Source organism: Dermacentor silvarum, chromosome 4 (assembly GCF_013339745.2).
Source record: "Dermacentor silvarum isolate Dsil-2018 chromosome 4, BIME_Dsil_1.4, whole genome shotgun sequence".
NCBI lineage: Eukaryota > Metazoa > Arthropoda > Arachnida > Ixodida > Ixodidae > Dermacentor > Dermacentor silvarum.
The window spans coordinates 10,785,094-10,803,133 of record NC_051157.2 but is presented as its reverse complement, the minus strand read 5'-3'; the positions used below and the strand labels follow the sequence as shown (position 1 = coordinate 10,803,133).

Sequence of the window (18,040 nt, the reverse complement as noted above, 5' to 3'; positions counted from 1 at the left end):
CACGAGCAGTCGGCGACTCAATAGTTCGGGTCGCTAGTCACGATAGAAAGAAAAATTCTTGCCAGAAAACATTTCAGGGTGACCGTCGACTTTAATTCAATTAGCATTGAAGCAATGCAACGACACAATGTATTGCTACCGCCAAAGCGCGTCATGTATGCGGTGTAAACCGGAGCGGGACTCGCCGCTCCCACGGCACAGCACCTTTCCGTGGCCTCCGAGATTGTGGCGGTGCGTATGAGCCGTGTACTGCAGCTCTCTTGCGCATTGACACGCTACGCCATCTAGTGGAGTCGCAGCGAAGACCGCGTGCGACCTCCGAAACACATGGCGCCAAGAAACGCGTCATCTGTGAAGCGCCTACTGCACCTGTGCTCCTCTGTAACGTCGCTGACAAGAAGTACGCGTGTGGCCTCCTATTTGCGTTGGTGCATGCGAACGCTCAAACTTTTTCCTTCGCTGGCCGCATACGCTGTGGCACAAACCCATGTGACGGGAACTGAAGAGCGGCACATACCCAGTGCATTCGTGGCGATGCTGGCTAAAGCGTGCAGTTCTTGATGAACCCGTGTGAAAAGGGTTCCACCGAGCACGGGAGTAATTTTAAAGGTTTTAATGCGACGAGAGTTCTTTCGGAACTCCACGCACTTTTATCTGTCCGTATTTTATATTTGACTGCCTGTCTATCAGTCGGGCTGGGTCTCTAACCGTTTTTCCCACCAACTTGGGTCACTGGGAAGTCCATTGGCTAGTGGGTATTGTGATGCTGTGCTGACGGAACTCGGTTGTAAACCAACCGTCAAACCAACTTAGGTCGCTACGTATGAGCCGCTCTTTAATGAATCTTTTTGACACCGAATTGGGTCACTGGGTATGTATGTGCCGATCTCCAATAAGGTTCTTTGACAACAACTTGGGTCTACGGTGCTGGGCACATTCACCAGTGCTAGGCGGAATCGAACCCACATTATATATATTGAGACAATCTTGTCTGAATATGTATTAGCACACGCCCCGTGCACGGAAGTTCGCGGCGCCGCCGCTAGATATGGCACAGCGTATACAGATGTATACGCGAGAGCGGAGCTCGGCTGCAAAGACGCCTCATACATGACGGGTCTCTGCGGTGGTCGGTCGCTACATTGCTTGAATGCTCACATTAACGTAGACATTTTTCTAGAGATGGGTTCTGTCGGAATTTTCCTGTTGAAGAGGTCGAGGAAAACTGATAGGTAGCCAGATGGTCGTAAAGCAAAAACTGCGTGAAACAGCCCAAGAATGCTAATCGCATTAAAGATTCTTGCGAATCTAGTACTATACGAATGTATACGAATCTAACTTGCGAATCTAGGACTATATATATATATATATATATATATATATATATATATATATATATATATATATATATAGTACTAGCCTATGGAGATTCGATCAGTAACTTTATTTTTTAACTGCCTTTTCACTAAATATTTCGTTTTCGCTATGTCTTCTGTACGAGAGAAAAACTACAGGTGGTACGCGTGCTGTCTTAGTGAAGAATAAAGTGTGGGTTTTTTTGTGAATCATTTCAACTAATGTTGATTTTATTGTAAAACCGAAATAACAGATGTGTGTTGGCACTATAATGACGCATGGATATGCTACTTCGTTCAAAATCTTAATGAACCCATTGCTCTGAATTCATGCAAAACTCTCAAGGCTCACCAGTGTCATGTGTGCGGCTATAGATTGAGGTCTATAAATATAGTTGGGAGTATTCACGTTCGGCTGTGACGCGATGCTGTGGTGAAAGCTTTATTTGTATTGCTGTGTGCTCAGTATATGCGATGTCATAGCGATGTGATGTGAGCTGCATAGTACCGTAGAGTACTTCGCGCAGCAAGCATCGAACGGTAAATGTTGATTTTTTCCGCCGAGAAGTTGGCCCCGCGAAATGTAGATGGCGTTGCTGTGCCTTCACAGAAGGGTGCCTTAGAACGCGTCGTTATAAGGTACACCAAGGACGATGACGCATGTGCTTGCTGCGGTAACGATATAGGGAAACGATGGAACATGTTTTATTGGAATGTGAAGATATCGACCCAGCTGCTACTCTAGGCTCCTCTGACCTCTTTGATGCCCTTGGGTTCATGGATAGCAGGGGGAAAAAAGTAAACATGTCTGCAATAGAGATTAGTAAGAGGCGATTGGAGGCTTTGGTGGCAGAAAAGTAGGGAGACCACGAACAACGGAGACATACAAAAACAGAGTTCCCAGTAATGGTTCAAAAAGTTTGATGATTGGAATTCTTTGTATATGTGCGTTTCCTCAAAAATATAGGTAGGACATTAGGCAAAATAACAAGAGCTTGGTGGCGCAACCCACCACCCCTTTCCAAAGGGGACGCTTATAGCATCCATCCACCCATCCATCCATCTATCCAGCAATGTATGGGCTTCTATGGCACCTTCGCTACCATGCGTACGTATACCTTGCCCCCTCTTTGAAACATGAATCATGTGGCACTTTAGATATCAGTGCGTACGGGAACAAAAGCGCCGCGTAATGCAATTTCCCTGCTCCGGACATCGGTCACTTGTGCTAATCTTTTTTCCGCTATAGCTGTACACGCCGACCAAACGATAAACAACAAAATTTTTTAAAAAGAAAGAAACTAAATGTAATTTCGGGCGCGGCTCTCACGCTCCCAATTAATAAGGACCTTAGCCAGCATTATTCCTGTTATTTTAATTCTATAAATATTTCCTGTCAAGGCGAGTTCTCGTCCAACTCTACACTCTATCAACTGTCTGCTGGGCTTGTAGAATAGTATCGATTCCTGTTGCGCGATTCTATTCCTTTCTTGTATTCAAGGCAAATAAAGTTTGACTTGATTTGCTTGATATCTTATTGTCCACCGCTCATGACAGGCCGATGCTGCTGATAACGTAGGCTCATAGCAGCATCGTTGACCATGTTGCTGATAACTGCATCGCTCACTGACAAATCGCGAAAAAAAGAATCATTGGAACAGAATTGTTACATTACTCCGGCCCCGCTGTCACCGAGCGCTTCTTACATCCCTGCGCTTGCTTCCGGCCGCCGGTGGTTGGTCTCGCCAGCCGAACGGCTTCTTCGGCAAGCTAGCCCGATCTCTAACTGCTACACTGCTGCACGGCATTAAGCGGGCAAAGCGTACACCTGCTGCCGCATGGCAGCTCCGCACGTTTCCGGCGGGCGAACGCTGACGTAACCGGTCGTTGCTCGCTTGCACGTGCGCGTAGTGGCCCAGTTTCCGCGCGGATGATCATCGGCCGCGCGCGAAAGTGGCAGCCGGCGCAATGCCTGCGTTCGGTAGTACAGCGCGCGCTAACGCGAGCGCACCAGTGATTGCGGAGCTCTATGGCGCATGCATAGACACACTAAACACACCACTCGCGATACGCCATCGTCTTGGGCGTGGCGTTGCAGCTCCAGTGATGGCGGCGTTGTTGTCTAGGCACAGATAGCAAAAGAACACGGCTGTCCTTCGATCAAGGCTTCAACCCACTAGGCGAAAAAGTGAAGCTTAGCAGAGGTGGGACAAGGATACAGTAAAGTTAATGGAACTCGAGCATTTCCATCCCCTTTATGTGTGCCTTGTCCTCGTGTTGCATGCACGCAAGATGAATGCGAACTAACTCGCGAAGACCCCTCTTCTCGATTTGACTGGAAACCCACGTGTGTGTATACTGTGAGTACAATCGGAATGCAGACGTTTTAAAGCGAAGCTTTATTTGCCTCTTCCTTCGACTTTTTCCACTGCTGTCGCTGTCTTGCACGCCACGTCGGGAGGCGGTTCACAACGTGCAACGTGCAACGGACGGGAAAGAGGAAAGGCGACGCGAGAAACGCGTTTGGAGCTTTCCATCGCGTCGCTACGATGTCCTCTGAAGCTCCCTGGGCGTCACCGCAATGGCCTCTCGACTGCTGTAATTACCCGTGACCTCCAGAAAAAGCATTGCAGAAAATGTTGTGCTTATGTAGTGCTTATCTTTGATCTAACGCACAACATTCCAAAGGGGAGCCTGATAGAACGGTAGAAAGGAGGCAGAGAATGGGTAGAACCGACGTAGTCACGAAATTAGGGAAAACAGCCTTGCCACTCTTCACTCGCCCCTGCAGACATGGGGGGAGCGCGGGAGAAGGAAAACGCGACGTAAGAAGGCAAGGAAACGCTACTACTACACACAGCGGCGGCGGCAGCAGCAGTGGAAAAGTCGAAGGAATTAGGAGGTAAAGAAAGCTTAGCTTTACAAAGTATCCCACGCCCTGTGGAAAACAGTTGACTTGGAGCTTCTCGATGGAGTTCATCACAATCTCAATACTCGACGTTGTTCGTCTCACGGTGCAGGAAGAATTGCAAGTACTGGTCTAGGTACTGAGAAGTCTGAAAAGTAAAACTTGACGCCTCTGTACATCTGTCGCGAGTGTAGATATATTCACCGCAGTCGGTTCTTGAACGTGTTCAATACAAACCAATTTAGAAAGGAAAATGCGAAGCCTATATTCTCTCTGTCGCACGCACACAACCATGTTCTAAAACAGTTGCCACGACATATAACTTGTAACAAACATGAATCAGGAACACCTCTGAGTCACCAACTAGTCTGCAAACTACATAAATAGCTCATCGAAGTTCACACATCCCCATATGATTCGGTGTGGAGCGTCGGATGAGGTCAATGCCGGAATGGAGCAGGCGTCGAGAGGGCTGCTGCTGGGGTACACTATTGACACTTTTCGTGGCAATCCCGTCGGCGCTGCCATATTTGATCACGAGGTGACGAGTCCATTGCTTGACTCAGCTGCCTCCCGTTGTCTCCATGTTTACAATGGATGTACATGACGCCCGGTGCGGCTCAGGCTAACCTCTGTTTCGGGAGATATCATAGACGATGACTGGGTGGACGACACGAAGCTTTGGCCACAGCTTCAGAGGACATGTAAAAGCGCTATCGGAGCTCATTAAGCTTTGTTGTTCTAAAAGCGAGGCTAAAGTTATATTCCAAGCTATCCAAACTTTCAGCTTATCAACTGAATCACGATCAGTGTGTTTTGCTATTCTTTCTTTATTTGGCAAATACTTTGAAGCGGCGGCTTGTCACGTTTCTGACTCAATGAAGTTCGTTGGTGCGGTCTGAATATTTTCTGCCTAATCGCTCGCGGGTGGGCTCAGTTGCACATATTTGTTCTTGCTGAACACAATTGAGAATTCGAATGTAGCTGTTATGTACTTTGTAATAGCTTGTAGCAAAAATGTATTACCGCTAGTAACTCGCTTACTCCTGTGGACCATCACGAAACATTCAGCTTTGACCATTCGTGTGCTGTCGGTGTAGTCGCTGTCACCCATGCTTTGGCGCATTGATTCAAGCGTGCGCCCATTCACATACCTTAACACGTTGGCGATAGAGTGAGCGTATGTTTGCGAGCGAGTTGGGGTAGACGTGTCTAGATAACGTGCGCGAAACTTATTATGCCAGGAAGCTGCGCTACTCGCTTTGTCATTGTTTAACGAGCGGTACTCACTCTTGCTGACGTTCAGGAGTTGGTCTTTTATTTAGAGGTTAGCGATACAACGCTGGCGCATGAGTGACATTTTTTTATCCACGAAGGAAGTCGTGCATCGAGAAGGGCCGACAACACAGGCTGTCTGTATGCCGCAATGGTTCGTGAAGTCGGTCACACATATTCATTACATTCCTTAATATATTAAGATATATATTTTTAATATGATATATAAATGCAGCAAACCTCATAAAATTTGGTGCTGTGGTTGCCGCCGAGAAAAAAGTTGTCGCACTTTCACCTGAAAGGCGAAGCATCAATTGCGATAGCAAATTTGTAGAGAGCTATACGGAGTAATGATAGTAGCTTTATCAGCTGTATAAACTTGGACATGCAGCAGCACCGGCAACACGCAGAACTGTTGTCGACGCCGTCGGCGTTTTGCCCACGTTCGCACAAAATGCGTGCGGCGTTGGTGACTGTTGCCGGAGCCTCTGATAAAAATAGGCACTTGGTGCCGCAGCTAAACGTCCCCTCCCTTCCCTTCCCCCCCCCCCTCCCCCCCCTCACGGCCTTTCGTGCGTCAGAAGAAGGCGCGTTTGCTCTACATATATGGTGATTGTAAAGGAGGAAAGAGACGCTTACTTCTGCAGCCCTTAAGGGAGCACGGCAGAGAACGCGCGTTTGTTCGCCGTGCGTTCATGCCCCGTGAAAGCGCGCGTCCCTCGCGCCCTTTCACTCGCACATACAGCGTTCGGCGGCGCGTGGCGACGATTTCATCTCCATTGACGTCATACGGAACCTCACGGTGACGGCGACGGCGACGGCAACGGCGACGGCGACGGCAGAAATCTGCTTTGGAGTGTCCATATAATTGCTATCGCAATAAAACGATTTATCCTTTCCCGCGTATTTACTAGATAGGAACCCACAAACTAAAGCTTCCTCTTAAGGCAGTGAAGACATTGTGACACTAGAGCAGAGAAAGAGAAGCAGATTACGAACGGAAGCCCGTAACAATGCGCACAAAAAATCTTTATTAATATCGTTTGTTGTACAGCTGGTTCAGTTTAAATTGCAGAATAATGTGAGGGTAATGCACAGGGCTTAAGAGAAAGTCAACTCAGTCACCGCAGAACCCTTTATTTTCGCAAATACATTAATTTTCGCTAATTTAGCGAAGAAAGCCTTTTGGCACGGGGTAACTTTATTAACCTATGTCAGTGGTGAGCATTTGCTTTAGTCAGTTCTACAGACTGCTTATAGTTCGATAACGCAGTGTCCATTTTGCGGTGGAACAATCCTTGCACCATCCACTGAAAGAAAAGAAAACGCATCACGTGACATTTTTTGGAACACGTGAACTGTTTTAGAACTCGTCATGAAATGACATTCCAGCTGATACCCCCGCAGTTCTCCTGCAGTTCGAATATCGACTAGGTATTTCTTTTCGTACTGGTGATCCTTATACAGATAAAAAGTAGCTAGTACAAAAAACTTTCCAAACGACCCCTTCAGGTGTCATTTGCGGTGCTCTCACGACGTCCTAATCGAAAACTGCTGATCGGCGCAGAAAAAAAAAAAAAAAAAAAGATCCCAAGAATTCAGTACAGAAGAACACACGCGATGAGAAGTTATTCGCAAAAAGTTCGGGTCACAAAATTAAAAGGTTCCCGAAGAGTTTCAAACTGTAGTCTCAAATCAACGGATGAGCATTAAGACGTAATGCGAGTGGAAAGAAAGTGAATAAGCACTCAGGATGAAAACGGGAAAAGAATCATCACACAGACAGACACATTTTCCCGCACCAAGCCTCATGTGATGACACTGCCGAGATTGCACACTTTTCCCCCTAAGCAAACCACCCTTTAAAGCGAACGCTCAATATCTGTCTGTTTGTTTGTTTACACCTATATATACACAGTTCAGCGTACCGACTGATATACTCATTTTCATAGAGCTGCAAACGTTAGAAATTTCCATCGCTGACGTTACTGCAACGGTATTACCTCAGATGGCAAATGAGTAACAGTACAAGATCAAATAAGTACATCAATCAAACGCTATTTTATCTTGACAAGAAGGCCTAACTAAAAACAAAGCCGATTTATCGAATAAACACTCAAGAATGCAGTGGGAAAACGATAAACACGAAGCGCTGGCAGTTTTGCCTGCGGAATTTCTCAGTAGGCATCTTCGTTGCAAACTGCACTTTACAGTTTTACGCTATAAAAGTGAGATGGAAAGATAGATTAAAACGAAGTTCGTGCACATATATTTGAATCATCGCTGTCCTTTTTAATAAGCATGCCACATAATAATACAGCAGTGATTGCCTACAGCAGTTCGCGAAAGCAAAAGGAAAAGAAGCAAGACGACAACGACGAAAAAACTTAAAGAGCCCGTGTGCATCATTCACATTGAGCGCATACGCGCGTAAGAAGTAAATTAGTAACCACAAATGAGCAAAAGTATTTTTTTCTGTAAATTTAGCGTTGTGGTCATTGACTTTATCGAAAAGGTTGGTACACAAGCAAGATTCGGGCGTGGCCCCTTCGCATTGACAGGGCAAGCAACGGTGCAATAAGTACGAAGCGTTTCTAGCTTTATACTCCCTGACACCAGTGGCCGATAACTTGGAGCAGAAAACATCAAAGAGGTGTAGGAACCATGCTAGTTTCGGTCACGAAACAGGGCACGGCATGAGGAACGACTGACTGCTGGTACCAGGCATCCCTACAATGAATACAGTAGATGGGACTCCGGCGCTGCGATCGCTCAGCTGTACCATGGTTGGAATGATGGTTAGCACACGTGATCTTCGTGCTTGTGGCTTCGGACGTCCTTATGGTTTTGTTTACTACGCGTTATCCGCCTTCATTGGTCGAAACTTCACAGGAATCTACACTTTTCTAAATGCAGAAGTCCATAAGACTCGGTGGACATGCATACTCGCTAATTGCAGCGGTTGAGCCTGTCCATGTGTTCGTGACGCAATGGAATCAATATCGAGCTTTTGTGCTACAGGTCCTGTGTTCGAATCCTGCCGTCGGACAATGTTTATTGTTTCCCTATTTATAAGGTTATACTTTGTTGAAAATGATGAAAGTGACGAAGCTGTTGAAATGACAGTTCAGGCACATCTCAATCATTCCCATGCTGGCTCAGCCTTGCAGCTCCCGTCACAGATCCCTCTAGTAATTATTGTACCGAAACTCTATGGTGCCAGGAGGAGCGGGAGGGCCTAGTCACGTGATAGAAACACCGTAGAAAAGGGCCTGAAGCGGATATTCAGAGGAGAAGAATGCGCAGCTCTATTTATGGCGGGGTGAAATGCAAGCGCTTGAGCGGTTGTCAAGGTCTACAGCATCTTACCTCGATACCGCGCGTTACCAAGGCAGTCTACTCGCCGCTCCAGGCATAATTTCTCCGCAAGTTTGACCCTTCTCAATTTATTCGTTCGGCATTATCCGGCCGACCGCTTCTGCTGACGTCAACGGTGAGTTTGCTCCTTCAGCACCGAAAGTATAGTGTGGCCTATGCTGAGCTTTCCATGATCGGCGACAACCAAAGAATTCTGTACGAATTCTGTAAGAATTCAGTGCACAATACCGCACTTAATTTGCCCTCTGGGAATCCGCGATCCAAAACGTAGTTCCCGAGGGAAGCAAATAGAGAAGCGAACGTAACTGGCTCGTGCATTTATACATATTGTCCGAGTTGGATATAACGGTGTATTAGCGACAGCATCCTTAGCTCGTCACCGATTATACATGTCGCGCATATCGCGGCGAGTATTGAGCACGGCTTCTTTTTTCTCTTCCTCGCGAAAGTATAGGACCTAGTTCTACGGTTGGCACTTGCTATAGTTAAAGTAACAGAGCCGTTTGTAGTAGTTGAGAACATCGTAGCCAAGTATTGAGTCGTGCGCGATAAAATAGAAGGGACGCATAGAGGCAGTTACAGGTTGGCTCTACGACTACAATAGGTCCAAACAACGCGCTTGGAGCAATCACCGGGCCTTTTATATACCGGAGGAACGGTTTTCGAAATCTATGGGCACGGGCGCGCGCAGTGGCCACCGGCCCGCAAATAACGTTCATCCACTTTCTCTTCGCTTACGACTAACGAAGTATGGCAAATATACACACTACCTTCCGCGTAGGAAGCGTTCAGTTGCCACGCATAAAGTCATACCAAGCTCGTATGATCCGTGTCATGTTTCATCATTCGGGCCGGTTTCCTATTTCTTCCCTGTCCCATCCAACCGCAAATTGTGCGACGAAAGAAGGTTAGAAATACGCGTCCGGTAGAGAAGATGTCGTAGCGTAGAGCGTTGTTTGGTTGGCGATTGTTGACAAAACGCTTTGTGCACAGAGTATAGGGGTAATGAAAAATAAAACTGTCGTTAATATCTACAGCCTGCGCCTGCTATCTTTTCTTTTACAACGGCGCCAAGTAGCTAGCGACTTTTCGTACTTCTGCTCCAGCACTTTTGGCGATCGGTATCACATTTGCCGTTACGATAAAACGTAGCTTAGTTCATCGGTCACTTCCTTGCGGACTTGTATTCTGGATGCGAGAGCCGGTGAAAGAGTATTTCCGTTCCCTCAGAGGAAAAATACGATGGAGCGAATCTTGGATATTTAGAAATGTCTCTCCTTTCCCCTGTTCGTCAATATTAAATTCAGGGCAATCTCCATTGTTAAACTTCGAGTTCAAAGTCCGGCGAAGAGGCCACTGAGAACAACGGGATGCACAGTCAGTCGAAAATAAAACGCGATCACTGCAGCATGCGGACAACCTGCGTAGAAGGTGTTAATACGTGCGAGTTCGTTATACGATAGACGAGCCGCTGAGCTGCGTGCCTTTTCCTATGTCAACCACACCGTTTGTGTAGAAGGTGTTTGTAACGTCCGCAGTTTTGATCACGTTTCATTTTTGACCGTCATTGCTATACTAACTGCACTACATAAATGTTCACGCTGAATGATGTACTCAAGAAATCGCAGTGGAAGCCACACATTCTAAATGTAAAGCAGGGCGTGATTTTCCACTGTAGTGCGGGAACAGCCCCTTGACGGATTCATTTATTCTTTCGTAAAACGTGTCACCAGCGAGGCACATCGTCTGTCTGTTGATTAACAACGGGCAAAAAACTGACCGTCCGCCAACATTTCCCTTTTTACTCAGAAAAAGTATCAGCAATTGATGGGCAGCTTCCTAATTCTAAATGGCAGCTTAAAGGCAATAGGGAAGTTAAGAAGCTTGAAGTTTATAACATGCGATTCGTCAATGTAGACGTATATAGCGCTTTCGTTTGACTGACCCTGATCTAGATTTCGCAACCTTGACATCTTCATTTCGGACTGCACTATACGATTGTGGAGACAGTGCGGGCGCAAAATCTGCCCTAGTCTGTTGTAAGTTGAAGAACGCGTAAACGTGTCCACGTCTGCCATCCGTCATGGCTTTCAGTGTGATGTATATAATATGTATATCGTCTATGACGTATGTTGCGCAAAGAGGATTGAATACATAGGGAGATTATAGTGATATATTACACAACATTTGATTGCAAAAAGCAAGAAAAATACCGTAGATCGAAAAGTGTAACAAAGATCGCTCGGTATATATAGTTGTGCCTCAATTGCTTGAAACCGGTTCAAAAGCGAACGCGGTGGTATGTGGGGATGAAGATTCGCTCTACATATATATCGTATACAGAAAAAAGACTGGCGCGTCGAACACTACGCACATTTGTCTTTAAGAGAACAAAGTGCAAGTTAATTTTTTTTGGACAAAGATATTAAAATCTGAGAGGAGAATGGATCAGATCCAGTGCAGACTTTAAAAAGTTTTCTCCGGATCATCGTGACGAAGCTGCGAAAAATATATGCTCATTAAGGGTGCAACGAAATGGAGCACGAGCACTTTGCTCCGAGCCACAACGTGAAACGAAAACAAACAGAAGATCTATCTGGTAGCATAGTGGTGCGAGTTTATAGATGTCTCTTGGAGGGCAGAGAGAAAAGAAATATCGAAAGTCTATCGGATTTCTATCAGAGAGCATAGTAAAAAGGGCTAGAGTTAAAAGACTAGCGTGGTGGTATGTGGCTCCCCGAAGTGCTGCTTTCTGGGCTACAACAGGCGTTCCTTGAAGCACCGGCTCCGGGAGTAACTGACAAATGTGGAAGGAAGACGCTAACTTGGTTAGGAAGGCGCATTTGGTCAGCAGCGGTTGTAGTTTAGAGGAAATGTGCGGTCTGGAGAGATTCGAGTGTTTCGCACATAAGCTAGCTAAATCTCTATCGTCTGCACGTGGCTTACACATGTTCGTCAAACTGTTACCTATTGGAGATCGCAGGGAGAGGCCTTCGTCCTGCAGTGGACATAAATATAGGCTGATGATGATGATGACTGCAAGCAAGAATCAAGAGGTGTCATACCGGGTGTTTTTATTCGAGATTGAACGGTGAATAGATTGGACATTCGTGAGAGGGAGAGTTATGTACAGTAACTTTCCAAGCCTAAGCTTGCAGTGCCGTCAGTCATGACGTAGCATCTGGCAAACTACTCCATCTTGCCTGCATCAGCCTCACACCGAAAAAGAACAAATTGCATCACGTGGGCGAATTCCTATGATCTCTCCCGGTGGGGCTACCTGGACCGTCCAACGAGTCCTTTGCTAAGATTCCGCGTATCTTACTCTGCCAGCGGAAAACAGCGTACCGCGCTATGGATCACATTGGAGGTTGTTCCGGGCAGCCGATTCTAGAAGCAGCATCCGAAACTTTCGCCGAGTTCGCACTTGGTTACTGAAGTGTCAGGGCACTGTCGAATCGATACTGCTGTTGTCTGGACTGCTTTAACAACTAATGTGGCGTGAATCTCGTTGCTAAAGGGAGCTCGATGGCAACAAACAAATCTGGCACAATAATAATAATAATAATAATAATAATAATCGAGTAAGGGGGAAGCGGGAAAGAAGACGAAGCTGCCAGTACATCTTTATGTAGAAGGCGCTAAAACAGTGCAAAAGAGACGCGATTCCCACGTGTCCACTTCCTAACCTTGACAATGGAAACATGAACGTGCGACCTGTCGAAGAGCGATGCCTATTCATAACGACCAGAGGAAAACGCGAACGGGCTCCCGCATCGACCATTGAACAACTGATCCTGCGCTACCGGAAACAAAAATGGAGAAACAAAATTGCCCCGGATCGACCAGTGGAATTCGCTTCCTGCACGCAATTAATGTTCGGGTGCAGTTCAAAACAATTTTATGTAAAGTGCGCGTGGTCCTGATGCATGCAAGGCCACCGTGCTGACGTTGTTCCTATCTTGCAAGGAGCTACCAGAGCTTGTGTTGTCTGAATTCCTTTCTTAGTGAGCCTGTCCGTAAACGTAACACCAGAGTCCTTCATGGACGCTTCTGGTATCACAGTTTACGGGATACCAAAATATGGGAGACAGATGCGCCCCCCAGTTAGAGTTTACTGGGCCGTTCTACAGCAGTGCTGGTGATGCCATTTGGTGACGCTTACGTCAACTAGAGCACGCCTAATTACACTTACGACGACCATGTTTTGCCAGTCTACTAGTGCAAAAGCATTGGCAACCACAACCATTAGCGCATAGCATTTATTTTCTGTCTATCTTCAGCAAGAACAATAAATCCGTGCAAAAAAGTTTCTGAGGCGCTGTGGTTGAAGAAAGCACCACAAAATGGCGATACCAGCGCTGCTGCTGTCGGTGACGTCTCCGGCGTTCCACTATTGCACAGGTTAAAATTGTTTCATAGCGCGCTGTTTACAACCAAAACCGCGGAGTGAGCATGTCGAAGGTATCGCTAATAAATAGGTACGAGTGCTTATCCGGCCTAAGGTGCTGGCTTGATTGAACTAAACTTTTGCACTGATGCAGTGCTCAATGCAGTTATTGGGGTGAGGTAAACCGCAAGAGAACATCCCAGAGGAGGGAGAAGAGTAAGAAGACGCAGAAGGTGAAGAAGGCAGAAAGAAAGCATGCGCTATACATCTATATCCCGCACTCGAGGCCATGTGCAGCAACAAATCCAAACACGCTTGCACGCGATGCCGTACTTGTCCGCACGGTACACGCGAAGTTTTCTACACACCCGCCTGCGTCGCCTGTAAGCAGCGAAGCGGCTCAGTCTTCCATCTCAGTTATATCGAAGCGACTTTATTTTTTGTCCACTAAGGCTCTGGGATGTATTGTACGAAAACTTTCCCTCGTCTCGTTAAAATGGCCGACAATGTTACAGTGCGGCCGCGAGGAAGCCATCAAGCACTTTCTTTGCCATTGTCCTCGCTACAGTGCGCGTAGGTGACAGCTCGCGACTATTTGCTCGTCTGGATGACCGGCCGCTTTCGGATTCCGAGTAGACGAAACTGTTGTTCCTGCCTCTACGGGCGTCACAAAAGGGGACGGTCAATGCAGCATTTCAAAAGTCTTCGGTAAGTGTTGTGCAGTGTCAGCTTAGCAGTGACTGTTGCCTACTGTTAGGCTGCGAAAAACTGATTTCGTGGCTTAAAGAATGGTGGTGCCATCTGCCGTTGAAAAGGCAAAGCGCTTGCCAGGAAACATCGGTAAAATGCATGGCTCCGTATTGCTGCCGCAAAGTTATGGATATCGTTGCCTCAGGTTGCAGGACATTTTGATTTATTAAACATGATGTCCACATAATATGTGATCTCAGCCTCTTTCATTTCACCGAAGACGCACCGCCGTCAGTAAGCAAAAGAAGCTAAAGTAGAGAATAATAAAATTGAGCCGTTTTTAACTGGTCGCATTGACAAAATAAAAATACATCTCGGTACGCGAATGGACGTTCTACATGTTAATTCTACCGCTAAATCAAAATAAAATTAGAACCAGCTTGCTTGGTTTTATTGCTGCCTACAAAGCGCGCGGTACAAATAACATACCAAATTAGTGCCAGTAAATCACTAGTCCGCCCTTAAATATTCAGTAGCAGAAAGAAAGGCCACGGTGGCCGTGGTGAATTGCGAAAGGTCGCTGTCGGGGAAACAGTCAAAGCGTGTGGGACGGGATGCCAAATGCAGCTTGACCTGCTTTCCTGAAAACTACAATCCTGCGTCAGCATTGGTGTATTTCGGACGAAACAGGCAAATATTGTCCGCAATGTCGTCGATATCGTACGAAACGAGACGACAGCTGCCTCTTTCTTTGCAGAAACCAGCCAACAGCTTAGGCAGAAGCAGCATTTATACCTGTATTCATTAGCAATTATTTACTCGATAAGCCTGCACTTTCTCTTCTCTATACTCACCGATCGTCTAGAAAACCACGTACGCTTCGCCGTACATTTCCCTAATTAGGAAAATGTGTGTTCAATCTCTCACCAGGACAACTTGCTACTGGTATACGATGTTGCATAAAAGCACGTACTACCGAATGTCCACAGCCACTTTCGAACTAGGCTAAATTGTTCGCGGCTGAAGACGAAAAATTCCAGTCTAAGAAAAACTGGTTGGGTCAAGTTTATAGTGGTGAACAATTTTAAGAAATCGATCTGCGATATTCCCTGTTAGCACGTCGTTTCTGTCTGCAAGAGCTACCGAAACCTATAGTATATATAGCCCGTTGCTATACTGCGGTAAGAACATTGTGCGCGATCCGCATGTATGGTTTGAAAGCTGGCACCATTGGAAGAGCGAATGCATCGGACAGGAGAATCGCTGAAAAGCTCACGAATGTCATCTCTATACAGGCATCCCCGTTTTGGGGACACGGCTGGTGGCCTTTCTAAAGACTACGCTTGTGTAAGGCGAAGTTAGATCGAGTGCTGGCCATTGGTACGTGTACAAAGATCGCTGTCATCCTCCAAAGATTTGAACATTACAGATGGTAACGAAATGACAGTAGGGGGACGGTATAGAGCACGAATTATCTACTATGAAAAAAAAAATTAAGCATCCAGAAGCGAAAAAGGCCTTAGAACGACCTCAACTATATATGACTAAAAGCGTATTGATTGTGTATATTAAGTATAGAAAGAGTGAAAAAAGAGAGCTGATAAAAGAGCGTTGGTAAACTCTCTCTCGATTCTACTAACGACGCACGCGATATAGTACGGCACTTGGGAATGAAGATTAGCGAAGGTTTTTCTCAAGTGGGGAGAGCTAAGGATCATGTCGAATTGACAACAGCGACAGTGACGATCTTAATGCAGTGCTAGCACCGAGACAGCCTTCACATTGCTGACGTCTCTCTGTCGAGCCATCGCCCAGTTGACCAACAGGCATTCTGCCCTGAGAAAAATAATTATAAGAGAGCTAGAGCCTTTGTTAAAGAAATCAAGCGAATTGAAAAGTATTGGGAGCTGTATACCACTCGGATTGTCGCCTATTGCGAAAGTGCAGATCGAGAAAGTTAGATAGGCTAGGCGCGTAAGTACACTGGGAGCAGCCATCGCCGTCATAATTGGACAAGGCTTATCGACAACAACCGTAGCTGGACGTACATACATAAACAGTGCACGATAAGTTTGGTAGAGCACAACGCGACATCCCTTCCTGCCACCGTCACTCTCTCGTGAAAGGAAAGCAACAACTGTTTACGAATGACATGGCCAAAGCACTTATCGGAGCAGCACGTAGTAGCCGTGTGATCGACGGTATACGCAGTCGTCGACGCACCTTAGGCAACCACACACGCGCAGAAACTGACGTAAACAGTAAAACATGTAACCGTTTGCCGCCCGAGTAACCAATGTAGACATGTCCTGCAAGGCACCATTGAAGCGGTTACAATCAAGCCGTGACTTTAGTTAACCGCCATACCCACAGCCAGAGCCCCCAATTCTGTATACAAAACCATTCGTCCCTCCAAAAGGTGCGGTCGCCGGGTAGTCTTTTTCTGTGCTCACTTTTGGGGATAACAGTGCTTGAGAGCCACAACTGCATCACACCGGCGCTCGTCGCTCCTTCGTGGTTCGTCGACGCACATGGCGATGCATGGCGGCCGAAGCGCTGAGCGCGGGTGGCCGTCACCAAGCAAGAAACTCGGACACACGCCAACAGTACCAGGCTCTATCTGTGGTTCGTCGAATGGTCGAAAGCTACAGGGAGCGGCATTTAACCTTAAGACAAGCGCATTCTCGAGGCGCGCTCGAGTTCTGCACGTGCGCACACCAAGAGATGTCCGTCCGTCCCCCCCCCCCCCCCCCCCCCCATCACATCCTTGACAGAGCTAGAGCAAGGCCCGAATCATGTAGCACACTTGTCCGATGCCCTCTAGGCGAAATACCTGGCCGGCCCTCTGGAAGCCCATCTTCTCGTAGACGGGCTCGGCCGAGCAGCGGGCCACGCACCATACACAAGCGGCCCGCTTGTCGGTGGCGTGCTGGATGCACGTCGAGATAAGCCGGGAGCCAACTCCGCGGCCCCTGAGTGGTAGATCGACGGCTAGACCCCGGATACGCCACGAGCTGGTTTCCGAAGCCAGCTGGATGGCCCTCTCGACGCTTGGCAGCGGAGGGCGCATGGGGCGCTCCGGCGACACCTTCACAGACGTGTCGGTTCCCGTCTTCGAACCGGTCGGCACGGCGCCCGGACCGTACACTTCGCGGCAGGCCCCGTTCATATCTTGAGCGGTGTCAGACACGGCCTTCGCGTCTGCTGTCGGATCAGCCGCCACTCGCGCTGTCTCTTCATGCCGTTCGTACGGCGCGTTCACAGACAGCTTCGAAATCTGGTCGCATATCAGCTCGTTCGATTCGCTTCCCGGTTGCTGGTCGCCTAATTTTCCCGCAGGCTCGACGTCCAAATCTGCAGCTGTTGTTGACAAGTCATCGGTCGGGACGTCAACGGCAACGTCGGCAGATGGCGGTGCGCAGTTATGCTTCTGCGGCTCGGCAGCCATCCGCTGCGCTTCGGGAAAGATGAGCGACTCGTGGAAGGCGGACACGACGCCAACCAGTCGGCCGTCGACGTATGCTCCGAAGTGGGCGGTGGTTGGCAGGTCGTCCCCGCGGTAGTCGACGCGCGCCAGGTCGGGTCGGAGCACACTCTGTCGGAGCGTGAGCGTGTCGGAGGCGACGATGTCTCGGATCTGGCATTGCAGCGGCGCCTCCACCATTGGTCCGCGCCGCTGGGCCCTGCAGCGAAGAGTAACACATGTTTTGTGATGGCAGAATGTTTCGCAAGCTTATCAAGTTCACCACAGTGAAACAGAAAAACGAAAAGCATAACTTTCTCTAGAGAATCCTGCATGGTTACACTTGATTCACCACTTCCGAGATATTCATTCCCAAAGTGTGCGACGAAACGCATTTGCATTCCAGTTATTTCCGTCCCGAAATGAATAAAAAGGTGTTTTGGCAAAAGAGTTTTAAGTTAGGGGACGCAAGCCGCACCCAAGCGTTGGGGGACTCAAACCACCTGGCGTACAAAAGAACCCAAAGCGAGCGCGCCAAAGGCCCGCAATGGATTCTGCGTCACCCAACGCTCGAGTGCGGC

The 18,040-nt window shown here is 47.6% G+C and overlaps 1 protein-coding gene across 2 annotated transcripts in view; it reads right to left on the bottom strand.

Moving 5' to 3' along the window:
• Positions 1 to 6,538: 6,538 nt before the first annotated feature.
• The window catches only part of LOC119449426 (uncharacterized), a 44,371-nt gene continuing 32,869 nt past the window's right edge, over positions 6,539 to 18,040 (bottom strand). For both annotated transcript variants that reach the window (XM_049665198.1, XM_049665199.1), the window contains exon 2: positions 6,539 to 17,679. In XM_049665198.1, the coding sequence (XP_049521155.1) occupies positions 16,773 to 17,679 (907 nt within the window). In that variant the 3' untranslated portion in view covers positions 6,539 to 16,772. The remainder of the gene's footprint in view (positions 17,680 to 18,040) is intronic.